Source organism: Nematostella vectensis, chromosome 10, assembly GCF_932526225.1.
Source record: "Nematostella vectensis chromosome 10, jaNemVect1.1, whole genome shotgun sequence".
In the NCBI taxonomy this organism is placed as follows: domain Eukaryota; kingdom Metazoa; phylum Cnidaria; class Anthozoa; order Actiniaria; family Edwardsiidae; genus Nematostella; species Nematostella vectensis.
Window position 1 is genome coordinate 3,991,872 of NC_064043.1, and position 14,447 is coordinate 4,006,318.

The 14,447-nt window shown below is 39.5% G+C and overlaps 3 protein-coding genes and 1 long non-coding RNA gene across 6 annotated transcripts in view; 2 read left to right on the plus strand and 2 right to left on the minus strand.

Moving 5' to 3' along the window:
* Positions 1-2: 2 nt before the first annotated feature.
* Positions 3-4,235, minus strand: LOC5504552 (alpha-1,3-mannosyl-glycoprotein 4-beta-N-acetylglucosaminyltransferase C). Its single transcript, XM_001625380.3, has 3 exons — positions 4,065-4,235; positions 2,159-2,398; positions 3-1,425 (listed from the first exon to the last, which is right to left on the minus strand). The coding sequence occupies exons 1-3, from the start codon at positions 4,168-4,170 to the stop codon at positions 236-238; spliced, it is 1,536 nt and encodes a 511-aa protein (XP_001625430.2). The 5' UTR covers positions 4,171-4,235; the 3' UTR covers positions 3-235.
* LOC125573289 lies at positions 3,207-4,219 on the plus strand. The gene is made up of 2 exons (XR_007314054.1): positions 3,207-3,821; positions 4,021-4,219. It is a non-coding gene; the product is annotated as an uncharacterized LOC125573289 (long non-coding RNA).
* Positions 4,236-5,722: 1,487 nt separating the features above from the next.
* LOC5504550 (alpha-mannosidase 2C1) overlaps positions 5,723-14,447 on the minus strand; it is a 36,760-nt gene continuing 28,035 nt past the window's right edge. Inside the window, exons 34-37 of one of the 3 annotated variants that reach the window (XR_007314053.1) lie at positions 14,276-14,446; positions 14,081-14,154; positions 12,148-13,929; positions 5,723-6,713 (exon numbers count right to left, since the gene is read on the minus strand). Coding sequence is in view for 1 of the 3 variants with exons in the window: in XM_032372851.2 (XP_032228742.2) it covers positions 14,383-14,446 (64 nt within the window). In the remaining 2 variants the exon portion in view is untranslated. Of the gene's footprint in view, positions 6,714-7,534; position 14,447 lie in introns of those variants that run through there. The other 2 variants (XR_004293846.2, XM_032372851.2) reach the window with 2 other exon arrangements.
* LOC5504551 (metalloproteinase inhibitor 3) lies at positions 9,999-13,588 on the plus strand. Its single transcript, XM_001625399.3, has 4 exons — positions 9,999-10,128; positions 11,431-11,645; positions 12,169-12,382; positions 12,962-13,588. Exons 1-4 carry the CDS (start codon positions 10,017-10,019, stop codon positions 13,144-13,146), a joined length of 726 nt encoding a protein of 241 aa, XP_001625449.1. The 5' UTR covers positions 9,999-10,016; the 3' UTR covers positions 13,147-13,588.

Sequence of the window (14,447 nt, forward strand, 5' to 3'; positions counted from 1 at the left end):
CATTTTCTTTTTTAAAATCAGTTTAATGTTGGTGTTATGGAGAGCTTTGTTTTTGGTGATCAAGGCCTTTGTGCCCTATTTTATTTTTCGTTTTAAGGTCTTTGTTTTTGGCTTTTGTTCCACCTGGTGTTTTGAGTGCTGGTGCTCCGTAGCACCAATAAACTTCCAAAAAATGCTTTCGTGTTTCATTGAAGACAACACTGGCCATGCATCATGGGAAGTTGAGACTTCCCCTTTAATTCGTGCTTGTCGCCCAGACGGCTATTTCTCTTATTGCTAACCATCGTATTCGCTTCAGATTGTCGACTTTGTATTGGGTAATCACCAATCTTAGACATTTACAGGTAATGGCCTCGTTCGTAGGCATCTCTGCAGTTACATTTGCTTTATTGTTAAAGTCTTTCCATTTCACAAATATCTCACAACTTCCATTAGCAGAGGCTTGGCTTGTTTCTAATCGAACTGAGCCAAAGCTATCCTGAGGGGACATTCTATTCCCTGAGATAAAAACCGCTTTGTATATGTTCATTGTTTCATTGAAAATTATCGTGATACTGTCGCCATTTTGCACAGTTTTGGACCAGAAACCAGAAACGTGCTCTTGTCCGCTATACGCGGTTCGTATGTCGATATTATCCACAGTTTTTGTCATGGTGGTGCTTATTTTCGCGGGTGGGTTTTCATGCAAGTGGAAAGCCTTCTGCTCAGGTTTTATTTGCGCTACGAGCATTTCTTCGCTCGTTAGTTTACGAATTTGTCCTTTGAGAGAAGACACTTTTCCTATGTGGACAAACTGCGGCGGGTGATATCTCGGATTGTTCCCGTACAAATCAAACGTACTAAAATGACGAAACAGGAAATCGATCGGCCAGACCCAATAGTACATTTTATAAAACACAGAAAGCCGACGTGTATCTTTGCTCTTAAAAACCATTCCAATAAAGCCCGTATAGCCCATCTCTAAAAACAGCCACTCTCTTCCGACATTCCTATTAATGAAATTCTTTGTAGCTTTAAAGTATCCTTTCCTAGCTATGACGTCATCTTCTAGTTGCATGTAGTATTTTCCAAGGCTTCCTGCGTAGCCGAAAAGGAAGGCATAGTCTACGCATTGCTTGGAGCGCCAGTACACTCGCTGTGGTGAGTCCTGGTAGAGCTGTGGTAGACCAGTGAGCTTAGGGTAGTATGAGGCGGGGGCTGTGACCGCCTGAATCAGTCCTGAATCTAATTCTTTGGAGAATTTCTTGGATAACTGCTGAGACATTTTTGCAGCGTGATTTGAATTATCTAGGTCTGCCACGAATACAACAACCATCACGTGTTTTTTGTCGTTTTCGTCGAGCCCGTCAATCAACGCTTGAAGGGTATCCATTAGGTAACTTGCTTCGCTACGTTGTACCGTAGGTACGCCGATCACCAAGTAGGCTAAAATAGAGAGAGGAAAAAAAATTAAGCCTGGTTTCCATATAGTCAAACAGTCGTAAAGGTCGTAACAGCAGGTCTGCAAAAAAAATCATCGCGACCCTTACGACTATATGGAAACACTCAATGGGACGACAATTACGATAGATACGAACAAAGGCAAGGAAGTTTTTGAAGACGACTGTTACGGCGACCTTTGCGACTGTTACGACTGGCTCGCTCGGTCGGTCTAGCTCGGTCGGTTATTTCCCTATTAGGCATTACATTTCAGATTTTGGAGTCCTATTCAATACGTTTTTCGCTTTTTAATCGCTCTAGAGCTTTGTAAGTCTAGAATTTCCACATAAACTTGCAGGAAATGGCAGCCATCTTGGAAATGGAGCCTAGTCCCTAACGTTTTAGAATATCACAGGTCTCCCGCGCACTCACCCTAGGCTCTTTTAGACCATTTAGAAAAACGATAGCCATTGATTGATATGAAGACACCATTACTATTTTAAAAGTCAATACCGACATCATTATAGGAAGGGACACTATTTTCGATATACCACCGTCATAATGAGCAATTATCAGTTAATTGAGGTTTGTCTGCCGAAGCGAAGCGAAAAACGATATCGTCCGAATAGCTGCTTTATGATTTATCTTTCACGAACATTGAGGTTCCAGATTACTCTAAAGCAAAAAAACACACACACAATAATAATAATAGGGATGCAAATACGGCACCGTTACATACGTTGATCATTTCGTTTGTGACCGGCGATTAGAATTGCGTTCGTCTCATATCCCTTTTCCAAATAATGGCCCGTCTCAACATTATTCTCCTTCTCAAGCGGGGATGGTTTGAAAACCACAGGTAACCCAGACGTCATGTTACTCGAGTTTGCAGAAGTCGCCTTTGCATCTTTATCGGTGGAAACATGACTTGTGAAGAAAATGGTGTCTTCCTTTTGGGGTGAAGTCCCTACATACAAAGCTAAAAAAGGAAGAATGAAGATTAGCTTTCGGCAAGCAGGCGCGTACGACAGAGCAAAAAAAAAAATGGCATGAAATGTTTAAATTCTCAATATATAAGCTCAAGATTCCGCTTGCAAGGAGCTTCTCTGACCAAAAGCTTAATTCCAAATTTTAAAGAAATTTAGAAGATATGAAATTTAGATATTAGCGAGCAAAGTTGCTTTAATTTTTGATCAGAACCCGACTTCTCCCAAATAAAAACGAGGAGAATTCATACTTTGAACATTTGAGAATTGCACTTCAAGCCTCATATCTGGAAGACGAATTCATAGAAAAAAAACATCTTTTGATATGTTGGTTTACATAACATAAGGAACCTCTATGCAAAAATTCAAGCTTACCGAAGTTAACCAGAGCTTATTTTGGGAAAACTTGCCATTTTCTTGCCCTGTCGACGCGTACCCAGGAATGGCAGAGGGGCAGAGTTGGAACTAGCCTAGTGTCTCCTAGTGTTGGTCGCCTATTGGGCCAAGTAAAAAAGGCATGTTTATCGTCCCCGTCCCCATCCTTTTTCGGGCCCGATCAATATAGTATTTTTTTTCTGCTGCTTTTTTTATTTATTTTTTCCTTAGAAATTCAAATTTCGTGCATTAGCGGTGCCTCGGCACTTCCCTGCTAGCAGAGGCCTCTTTATAGAAAAGAGGCCTCTGCTAGCAGGGAACCTGGGCATTGATGCAAAGGCAGACATTCCCGTTTCCAGGCTTTTCTTCCGTTTTTTTTTACATCTATTTCTATGTAAATCGTACAAATTTTTGATAAACCAAGGAGAAAAAATAAATATATAAAAAGGGCCGCATGCTCCCTATTTTGATCTTATCAGGACGATAAACATGGTTTTATTTTTACTTGGCCTTAGCGAGTATACAGCTACTAATAGAGTCCGCTAAGCAGACTCGAGGAATTCGTTACTAGTTACACAGTATGGTCTGTCAAACAAAATTTACTCATTTGGATGATCAGCCAATAATAATCTGGTGACCTTACTGCCACATTTCTTTGAAGGGCTTGAAGTAAAATAACTAAACTAACTAACTTGAACTAAAATAATATTTCATGTTGTTATGCGCGTAAAGTAAAGTGCCAAAACAAAATTCAGAACAAAATCATTCAGGGACTCATAAAGAAACCCGCCGTTTGGCACCTGCCTTATGGCATTGGAACTCAATATTAGCATAAAAACACTCCCAGCAGCGCCAGCATGGGGTAAATTTGTTATTTGCGAAAATATGTTCTTTACACATATATATCTCATATGTTCTAAATGCATTTTAAGCCGTACTTGCATTGCATATTTCCCTGCTCGTTTACTTGTCTTCGAAATACACAAATCATGGAGATATGTTCCCAACCAATTGCAAATAGTATGATAAAACTGGATTCAGGTAAGACGGGCGTAGCTTAATTATAGCGCACAAACAAATCAGTCGTAGCTTTACAAAGAAGATATAACAGAAATAACCAAAAATGTATAAACTTGAATTACCAGAAGATAGTAGGAGTGATAACTAAATTTTTTAATACTCGACCTAATATCTGGTGACATCCTCGAAAACATGACATTAATGACGAACTATTTACCAGATATTCCCAAGGTTACAAACAAAACGAATACCAAGGAAGCTTACTTTGTTGGTGAAACATCAGCATTCCAAAGAATAAAGTACTTGCGATGAAACCTTTGAAAAACGAAGGCTGACACAGGCCATGGCGTCGACCCAGTAAACAGCGCATATTATCGGCGGCACATACACAACCTAAATAAAAATTCAACTCAAACCAACCAACCGGTTTACTGCATCATTTGAATACTTGATTATGCAAATTAAAAAACTACTTTTGTATTCTGTTTTGTTAAGGAGATATAGTCATCAAAGCATAGTCATAATAGGGGAAACCATGATGGTAATTTTGTTTAAAATTTTAGTTATTTTTCAGAAAGAAATTTTTACTCTAAATATTGTTATGTGTGGGTTAAAAAATACTTTAATTAAATATAACATTAAAATGTTATATTTTTACTGAATTAGCAGGCGTGTCCGGAGACCCAGCGGGATAAAAAAATATTGAAACTTTCGTGAGAAAAGCTTTGGTGACTTTAAACAAAAAATAAATAATAATAATAACCTCTAATGAGTGTGATGTGCCTTCAAAAACAGAAATAGAGAGGAAACGCATGGAGTGAGGTTTCGCCGCGGGGGGTAGCGTCTTTTAGTGAGATCCTATGACATCATAGACTATTCAAAGGCTGGCGTGGGCTAGCTCAAGCTCTAGCACATGCGATTCGCATTACTATTATGCATGCTATGAAAGTAGAAGTTAGTAGAAGTTAAACCCGTTTAGCCGTAAAGCAGAGGCATGTATATAGGTATAATCTTGTTTATTTCTGCCATGAACTTGACATGTGTGTCTCTGGGTCCTTATTTACTTTCTCGTTTTTGCCAGTCGAAAATAATCAATTCTTTTCGTTACAATTTGATAACTAAAACCCCTAAATGCTCGTTTTGCAAATAAATCGTGGGGGAGTGGGGTGGAGCATGTTTCACGTTTGCTAATTTCTTGAAGCGCTCTCACACTGAATTCTAGCGATATCAACCATCAGTCCGTCATCAAATATAAAACTTTTGTATTTATTATATCAAAGGTTGCACTCGAGAATCCATGTATCGAAACTCGCATTTGGGTCATGGGTAACGTTAGTAATATATAGATTTAGACACTGCCTAAAAGCGGAGCCAGCATTGAAAGAATGTTTTTTAAATGAGTTTTAAAAAAACAATTTTTACTGCCATGTAATTATGAATTGTATTGGCCCCTTCAAATGGATCAAGCAAGCACTCATTCAATGATATTAAATATGCAGTATGAAAGTACTAAACCTTGGTGTAAAAAAGGCTGTCAAAGTTTAAGGTGCCTTAGTTGATGAGAATGTTTTTCTAGTGTCTAACGGTCAATTCTTATTTGTTCCACTATGCGTATTTTTTTTTTATCAAAACAGTATTACAATCTTTGACCTTTTGAAGAATATATCAAGGATGTAACAGCATTCCAAAGATCTAGACGCCATACTGTAGTTTCCATGTACTACAACTGATTATTCAGAAGAATGTGTTGAAATTAATACATATTAGTACACCCACCCTTTGGCCAGTTGTTTTTAGAAACCCTGGATCTACCCATACTGGCTACTCAAAAATGAATGCAATGGACTTATGTTTGGGGTAGAGAGCAATAAATAAACAGAAAGTCAATGAGGAGTTGAAAGGGAGAAATGTGACTATTTGAAAAAAATGTGAATCTACTTTAAAAAAATATGTGACAAAAATACAATAATAGCTTGACTGAGCACTTTCCAAACATTTCCCCCTTTCCCTATTACCTTTAGGTTTGATATAAAAACTGTTTTCTTTACAGATTTATTATTGAAAAAGCACAAGTTTGTTATTATCTTTTTATAATTTATTAAGTAGGTACCTTGCCCTAATAAAAACCCTTTTATAGAAGTTCCATTAATGTACACTTGCATCAAAGCTAAATTCTGACCGGATTTGCCATTGCAAAGAAACACATAATGGTGAAACAGTATTCCAAAGATAGAATGATATAGATACATTCAGGTGCCACTTACTAGCGATACTCCATCACCAAGGAAATTAAAATCCACAAATATATACCTCTGTCATGCATAACATATTGGTGAACCAACCCCTTAGCATGGTGGCCTGCTGTTTTGTTTTTTTTTATATTTTTTTTATTTTTACAGAAACCCTGCAGCTGGATCCACACATGCTAATGCTACTACAAAATTAAATGCAATCAAATGGAGGAGAAAAAATTGACTTGCGAAGCAAGTTAAAAGAAAAAATCTTTATATTACTGATTAGTGCTAAATGAAAATGTCTAGTTTCGAACCTAACCTACTTTAATTGTTTCAGGGTGCAGAGGGGAAACAGCAAATAATTATCAATTGCATATAAAAATAGTCAGAGATATAAAAAATAAACTGGGACTATATTTTTTATAAAAACTTTAACAGTAATGCAACAACTTGATTGAGCACTCTCAAAACATTTCTCCTTTTCTCATTATCTTCAGGTTGATAAAAAATGTTTTACAAATTTACAGTTTAATTGACACAAAGCATCTTGCATTAAAACCCCTATTACACTTATAACTGCTGTATCAAAGTAAGTAAGCCCGGCTACATTTGCCTATTCTCATGCCTTCCAGCCTTTAGCATCAATCATGACCCTCAGGTAGTCCTTGGTTTGTTTTACCTAAATAAAAGTGAAAACAATTAACTTGGGTATTTGTTTTTCTTTCAAGTTAATATTTTCATCATCCCATTATATAACCTTACTAATTTTCTATAACTATTTGAATTAAAAAATAAATAAACACATTAGATAGTATGCAAGATGCAGACAATATAAGCTTGAGCAAAAAAAAATATAGGTTGCATTATTGGATTTCATTTTCGATAAACAAATTATCTTGTAACTGTAAAGTATTTATGATAATGTTAAAAAAGTTGCTGTATCTTCAAAAAGACTAAATACACAGGATATAAAGACAAGAAAGGTCTTCTTTAGCAATATATGACAGGATGATATTTGTCAGTCTTGATTAAACATCTCAACGCTGTCAATAAAGTAAAGAGAGAACGAAGAATATCAAAGGATGTTGTTATGCTCAAATTGTCTGTTAGACCACGAATTCTTATTTTTAATGCTCGGTTACTGTAAGCTGAGTTGCAGACTACTACGTATTTTTGTCGTTAAATTCTTACCTACCGTGAGGAATATACGCCTGAATTTATAGAACTTGTAAGTAAGTATTTACGAAGTTAACATTTTCATGGCGATTGTCAGTTGAACAAAAGCCATTCAAGTGCCAAAATTATAAGCCAATCGGAATTCAAGTAGATGGTATTTTAGCCAATCAAAACAAGGATAGATGACATTGATATGTCATCTTGACGTCATACTAAAGCTGGTACGGTGTTTTAGTTTGAGCGATTGGTTTTGGGGGAAAAGCGAACAAACGAGCATTATAAAAGCACAACAATAAATGAAAAAATGTCATATTTTCAATACAAACCATCGTCAAAAACTCTTCTTGGCATTGTGTTTTTTTTGGTCGATTATGTTTGTCGCCTAGAGGTTGTGTTCGCTTTTTGTTGTAAACCGTTATCTTTCTGCTAGCAAGGAATTCGTCAACACAAGTGAATGCTTTTTATAGCTGAAAACAGACATCAATCCAAATCCTCTCAGGCACTCCTTGCATAGATATAGACGTGAATTAATATAGAATGGTTGTGTAGAGCCTCTCCTCTTCGTCCTCAATTTAGCTGCTGCTGCTGCCACGGGCGGGATTTTCCATCGGCTCGTACTTCAGACAAAACGTTTCCTCAAAAACTTCAGCCGATTTGAATCCGCTTATTTTCTCATTAAATACTATTTTCAAGCTGCCTTTCTTCTGTGAACATACGAACTTTGCAGCACAAAGCGAGGCGGTAAAAAACACACAACAGCGTAAGATCGAGTGGGGTCTGGGAGTTGCATGATTGACTGGATGGATGGATGGATGGATGGATGGATGGATGGATTGTGACACCACAGGGTAACCGCGCGACGACCACAAAACCAAGTCGCATAGCTATACCATATTTCTATACCTATGGAGCTCCGCGCGAGGCCTGCGGCCGCGCTGGCTCCGCCATAAATGTCTAAATCCTGCTCTGTGAAAACTGTAGTTTACAGGCACACAAAAATGCTTTAATATCCTGCTCCACAGGCATATCGAGTGTTAATAGCGGAGCCAGGGCGGCCGTAGGCCGCGCGCGGAGCCCCATAGGTATAGAAAAATGGTATATAACGACTGAGTTTTTTGGTCATCGCCTGTGGTTTCGCCTGCCCTTTTTATTGACGTTTTTATTGACGCCTGTTGGTCCATTTGTTTGATACCCATGAAGCACCGCGGGTGACTACTGCTAATTCTCAAAGTGCAACCTTTAGAAGGCTTATTTGAACATTTTGGTTCTATAGGGTGCTTGGAGAGAGGGCTTAATAAAAGAGTATTTTTCGGTGCCAAACCCGGATCTGTCAGAAAACCCGGGGGGGGGGACTCTCCAGAAAAGAAGATGGGGGTGATCGTCCCATCTTTTAGGGTATAAAATTTCGACCAACTGCCATCCCTTAGGGGGTGTTGAAGGATTTTTCCGATTCTGTTATCTCTTAGGGTATAAAATTGCTATTCCTGAGGGGGTGTTTATAACGTTTTTTTCCGATTCTGCTACTAGGGCAAAAAAAATCCTTTTGCCACACCAAATTTGCTATCTCTGAGGGGTAAGAAAGTCTGTTGACCACGCCCAAAGTGCCATCCCTTAGGGTTAAAATTGATTTTGCCGACGATCACCTTCACCCCCCCCTCCCCCACTACCTTTTAGTGTTATAAGGGGTGCCCTACGGGAAGATGGCCGTAGTAGTCACCAGGCTATCAATGGTTGAAGTGAAGCTTTCGTCAGGTGAAAAACTGAAACATGTGTCGTACATCTTTTGCCGCTGCGTGGTGAAAATGCGTACATGTTACATGTCCGGCGGCAAATTGGCAACGGAAAAGCTTCCACCCATTCCCAGGTCATATACGTGCGTTCACTGAGCGTGGTTTTGTTCAACATGAACCCGACACAAAAGAATGAATTCAAAATGGTAAAAGCCGAATTCGCGTGCAGCAAAACGCGACCCTTCCAAACTTATCAAAATCATTCGCAAATAATTTAATAATTTCTAAAGGATTACGTTCGTCTCTATGATGTTGAAATTCTCTATATAACCTTTAGAAATTTGTATTTCTCAGTCATTTTCAACTCAGAAATCCCCGTGAATTCGAACTATTGTTCGTTTCTCTTGACTATATATTACCTCGTTCACTGAGCATTCTTTCCACTTTAGGATGGACTCGCATAATTAGCGGGGGAGCAAAGGGGGGGCAGGGAAAAGAAGAAGGGGGGTAGGGAGGGGGCCTGGTATAAAAACATTATCATGAATTTTACAAAAGTGGCCGCCAAAATGATAGGGAGAACTTGACGAAAATTGTGAAACCTACACGAAAACGCACGCGCCAGATAGAAGCTATATTCTATTTAAGCTTGTTAAAAATTTGGGGCTAATGCATGTCAACAAGGTCGAAAGCCGGTTCGGCGTATTGAGCATGCGGTGTTATTGGAGTACAGACACGACACGTTCGTAGAAGTCACATTTTTTTACTCCTCTTGAGACTGTGTTGGGTCACACATAAGATGAGTCGGACTCTCTAAAATGATATAACATAACGGTGGATTTTTCGTCTTGTGTCCATTAACATGGTAGTGGTTTGTCATTCATTGAACACACGAGGAAAACAACTATTGCATTCAACGCTAAGTTAGAACGAATTCCGCGCTTAATCTATCGACACTTTGAGAAGAGGATCATTTGCGAGAATATTCTTTAAGTACCGCAATTCGCCACTCCCTATGGGCTAAGACAGGTATCAGACGAGCTCTTTGCGCGATAGCCGGACCTGGGGAATTGTCAAACATGGCTTTAGGTTTGACAGTCCTCTTGGTCTTCGCTGCCCTGACTGAAGGCAAAGCGTGCGTTTGTAAAATGGGAAGTCACCCACAGGACAAGTTCTGCCAAGCAGACTTTGGTAAGAGAAAAGCATTTTATTTAGTAATTGATCGAGGTAAAATCAGTCTAACTAGACTTTACAACTATAACCGAGGCAAAACGTCTGGTTCTACTCAGAGATGTATACTAGATTATACATTTATTTCTGGTTCCATAACTGTCTCGTTTTTCATTATACTCGCTACTGTCCCATACTAATGTTTTGCTACGGTGCAGAGCTTATCGCGCTTATGACCTTTACGATTTGACGGCGAAATTTAGCACAGAAATACGACTCTGAAACTAGTTCTATGTTCACGAATAAATCATGTGTTTCACCAATATATTGGGGATTTTACATTTGTATTTTATTACTACACTTACAGTAGAAAAAAGGATAACAACGAAAAGTGACAAAATTACATCTAATAGCCACGAATTTGTAGGCGTGAACATGTGTATATTGAGTTTTTTTATAGCAAAGTAATGTTGTTTTTACATTTTGCGCGACTGTGTTAGGGTCAAAACGAAAACTTACAACCTTTTCAGGGATTAGTCTCTATTCACTCATTGATATTAGAACTTAAAAAAAAAAAACACTGTATGCGAAGTCTGGGGTCATTTGCAGAGTGAAGATCTATCCTTACAACACCTGTTAGGTAATCCGAGAATCCGCTGACACTCGTGACCCCAGGCGCACGTAACTCGAAGACCATCAAACGCTTTTATAGCGTTTAAGGTGGCGCGCCGAGGTTGTTTTGGCTAAACAGCTTATATACTATGTTCCCTACAGAAGACTCATTTTCGGCGCGATTTTCGTAAATTTTTCAGATTTTATTAATACATCTATGCTTTATCAGATTGCGCTAGATTCACTCTTCTTGGAAATCAAATTATTTTTTGTCATGCAAGTTAAAAGGAAGCAATTTTTTTATATTAAAATAAAAATCCCGAAATCTGCGTGATTTTTTTTCTAAATCTACAGCAATACCTAACAATACTCCAACTTAAAGCACACGAATTTTTGGCTTAAAACTGATCTGTCAAACTTCGCGATTGATGAATCTTTATTTCACGCCAAAATTGTCCTCCCAATCTTTGAAAAAATAAATGCATCCTTGCCTACAAAGATCCATCCCCGATATTGCGATATTGCGCAGTTTGCACGAAGACTTATGTCGCGCAACTTGCATGATAAGGGTTAACAGGTTGAGGGAGATTAAAAAGCTCAAAGAAAAATTGCAAAGAAGAGGGGTGATGTGACGTAGAGAAGGACGCATGAATGCATGGTTGTGCGATGCGTAGAATCACGATGATTCAAATGCTGATCTCTATTTCACAGTTGTGCGCGGTCGCGTGGAGTCTGGCCCAGTGGAAGGTTACATCACATACCCCCCGCAAAGCCGAGGATTCCGTCATTGGCCCAAGCAGCGGGACGTTCTGGTGCACGTTGTCATGGTTACGCAGATTTTTAAGGGTGCAGGGCTTGTGAGCAAGGCAGGGAAACCGGTCGCTAAGCAACCGGAGGAGGGCAACCCATTGGTTCATAATGTCAAAGTAAGTTATTCAATAGCAATATTTTGTCTTTCCCTCCGCTCCCACACAAATGCGCACCTGCACACGCGAGGGCAAACTTAGTAGAAATATGTTATAAACCTAGCACATCCCCGTCAATCTTTTTTTGATGTGCATGTGTGATTGGAATGTTTTGCACAAAAAGTCACTCTGAAATCTGCAATGTGCGAAAGAGCTGTCTCCAAGCAGATCGCTGTGTGATTATAAATGGTAGCCAAGAAGTTAGATTTACTCGAAAATAAGTGCAATGCTACCCCGGGTACCAGAGGCTCCGAGCTTTGCGGCGACAACGATTTCAGCGAAGCGGCGTGGCAAGTCAAGTCGGATGCAGGGGTTGGTCTGGTGGGATTACAAACCCGCTATTAAAGAAAAAAAGGACTATCGGTCTTATTCATCGTCGGTTTTAACCCTGTATCCACTTTGTAGTAATGCGAGCGACGGTGAAAGCGGGTAAATTCATCAAACCCAATAAATGTCTACTCACAAAAGAGATGTCTCTGAACAGATCTACGCGGATAGATCGCCGTGCCCAGGGTGGCTACGCGCTGGTACGGACTACCTGTTGGCTGGCCTGGTGGATGATGGGAAACTTTTTATCTCGTCCTGTCATTGGACTTCACCATGGCAACAGGTGACGCAGGCGCAGAGGCTCGGCGTGCAAAGCGTCTATGGGGAGAGTTGTCGATGTCGAGTTACTTCTTGCAGCTTTCTCGGGCCAGGTAAATTAAAAAGCGTCGATCATGCAGACACTCTTTTGCTATTACAAAACTGAATTTGAAAATACATATTGTGTTTACTTATCCTAAAATAAATAGAAAAAAAACTCACAGCGTGCCCTGGACAAAAAGTCATCGAGACGAGCACGAATTTTGCTTGATTTCGCCCACTATGGGAATATCGTGCATCTAGGACAATAATAACAGACGACCACTTACCAATAAGTTTGTGCATGATAAAAATATCGAGCTACCTACCCTTTAGCCTACCTGTAGGCTTTGATCGTTTTTCCGGCACGAAAACCCTGAAAACATGGAGTTCGCGAGTTCGTAGGCCGTAGCCTACAGGTAGGCTTCCTCCCTTCCATGATTGAAGTCTCGTCACTTGATCGAAATGATCATGTTGGAAATGTTGCCTATCTTGTTTCCTGTAACCATGTTGGAAGAGGAATCTAAAAAGCTTAGTGCTATTTTGGATAGCACTGCGGGTACTAAAGTTATTCACAAAATTTATCTGTAAGGGGAGGGGGTCAGGAAGGAGAAACCCTTACGAAATATGCTGATAACCATTTGATGTTACAGGCGGCCTTATACTGGATTCGCACTGTAGCGAAGGCTATCTGTATTGCGGTGAGCATGGACTTAGCTGTGCGTGGAAACCCGTCATAACTGGCAGCGAGAGCAATGAATACAAGAAATGCAAAGCGTCTATTATACCGGCACTACACCAAATCGAACGAAGGCATAGGGTCGTTAGAAAACATTGAGATATGGATAATGCTAATTGATGTGATTACAGAAAAAATCCAAACATCTTTCATCCGCCGAAATCTCCCATTCCCTCCCTGGTGGTTAAGGGTAGTTTTCGGAATCACACAATATTGTTGTGTACTAGAAACTAAAATGTTACAGAAATAGTATGCATTTTGGGGCAAAAAGCTGAGTGTCTAACAAAAGCCCGACAACATTTTCTCACATTATTAAGGTGTAAACAACGTTTTCAACCTGTTTAAACCCTTTTAGCGAGATAATTTTACACTTTTTACACCAGGTTTCGTCTTGGTTTGCGTAGTGAAACTTTTTGCGAATATCTGTATCATAACTCCCAAAAAGGAAAATAGAATCTTATAACTTATAGGGATATATACCAGCATCTGTATTTTTCGTTATATATTAATTAAAGTAATTAAATTTAATTGAATTATTGGAGTACATGCCTTATTTAATACTAAAATAATACTCATTTTTTTAAACTTGTTCGCGGTACTGTAACATCATTCAGAAAAGCCAGACCTCACCTCTGCGTGGGATCAAGGCTGTCGTCGTGACGTCGCTGCATATTGTGACGTCACTGTAGTTTAGGAGCAGATACAGAATTCTATAATGGAATACCCCCCGTTCTCACCCCTGCCCATTTCTTTGCCTTTTAGAGCTTTCTAGTGGCATCTAGAGTACTCCAAGAAGTGTATCACTAAATCTGACGGTTACCGGGCGTTGGGGGTGGCTATAGAAGACCTTTCTTGGCTTTTCTTGGCGTAGAATATATAAGTCTACATAATAAAAGGAATACAGAAATGTTATATAGGAATGAAGAGGGATAAGATGGTTGTGTTTGCCTATATTTTCCTCAACACCTTTTCGTAATTCGTTCATACTAAATTAAAATTAAAATAAGACGCAATGTTATGACGGGCTACATACTTATCTTGCGTACGATCCAAAGAGTCTCGCGTCATACGTTAACCACCAAGGCCACCAGGTCAGCGGCACAATGCCTGGAAACGAACCAAAAAACAGACGCGTACATAACATCTTCCACCCCACCCTTCGTAGGCCTCATCGCAACAAGGAGATTGACATTGAAACTTTGAGCAAAAACAGCCGGCGTTATCTGACCTCGATTCGTCTGCGACGTCAAGGTTTTTTCAGTGAATGTGTTATCTATCCTGAAGGTTTCGGTGAGACGTTGCCTGTTGTAGATAGATGAGCAACTAGCGAGACCTTTATACGTGGTCTGTCTGTGATTCTTGCGTCTTGACGTGGGCGACAAACGTAGCCTGGTCGACCC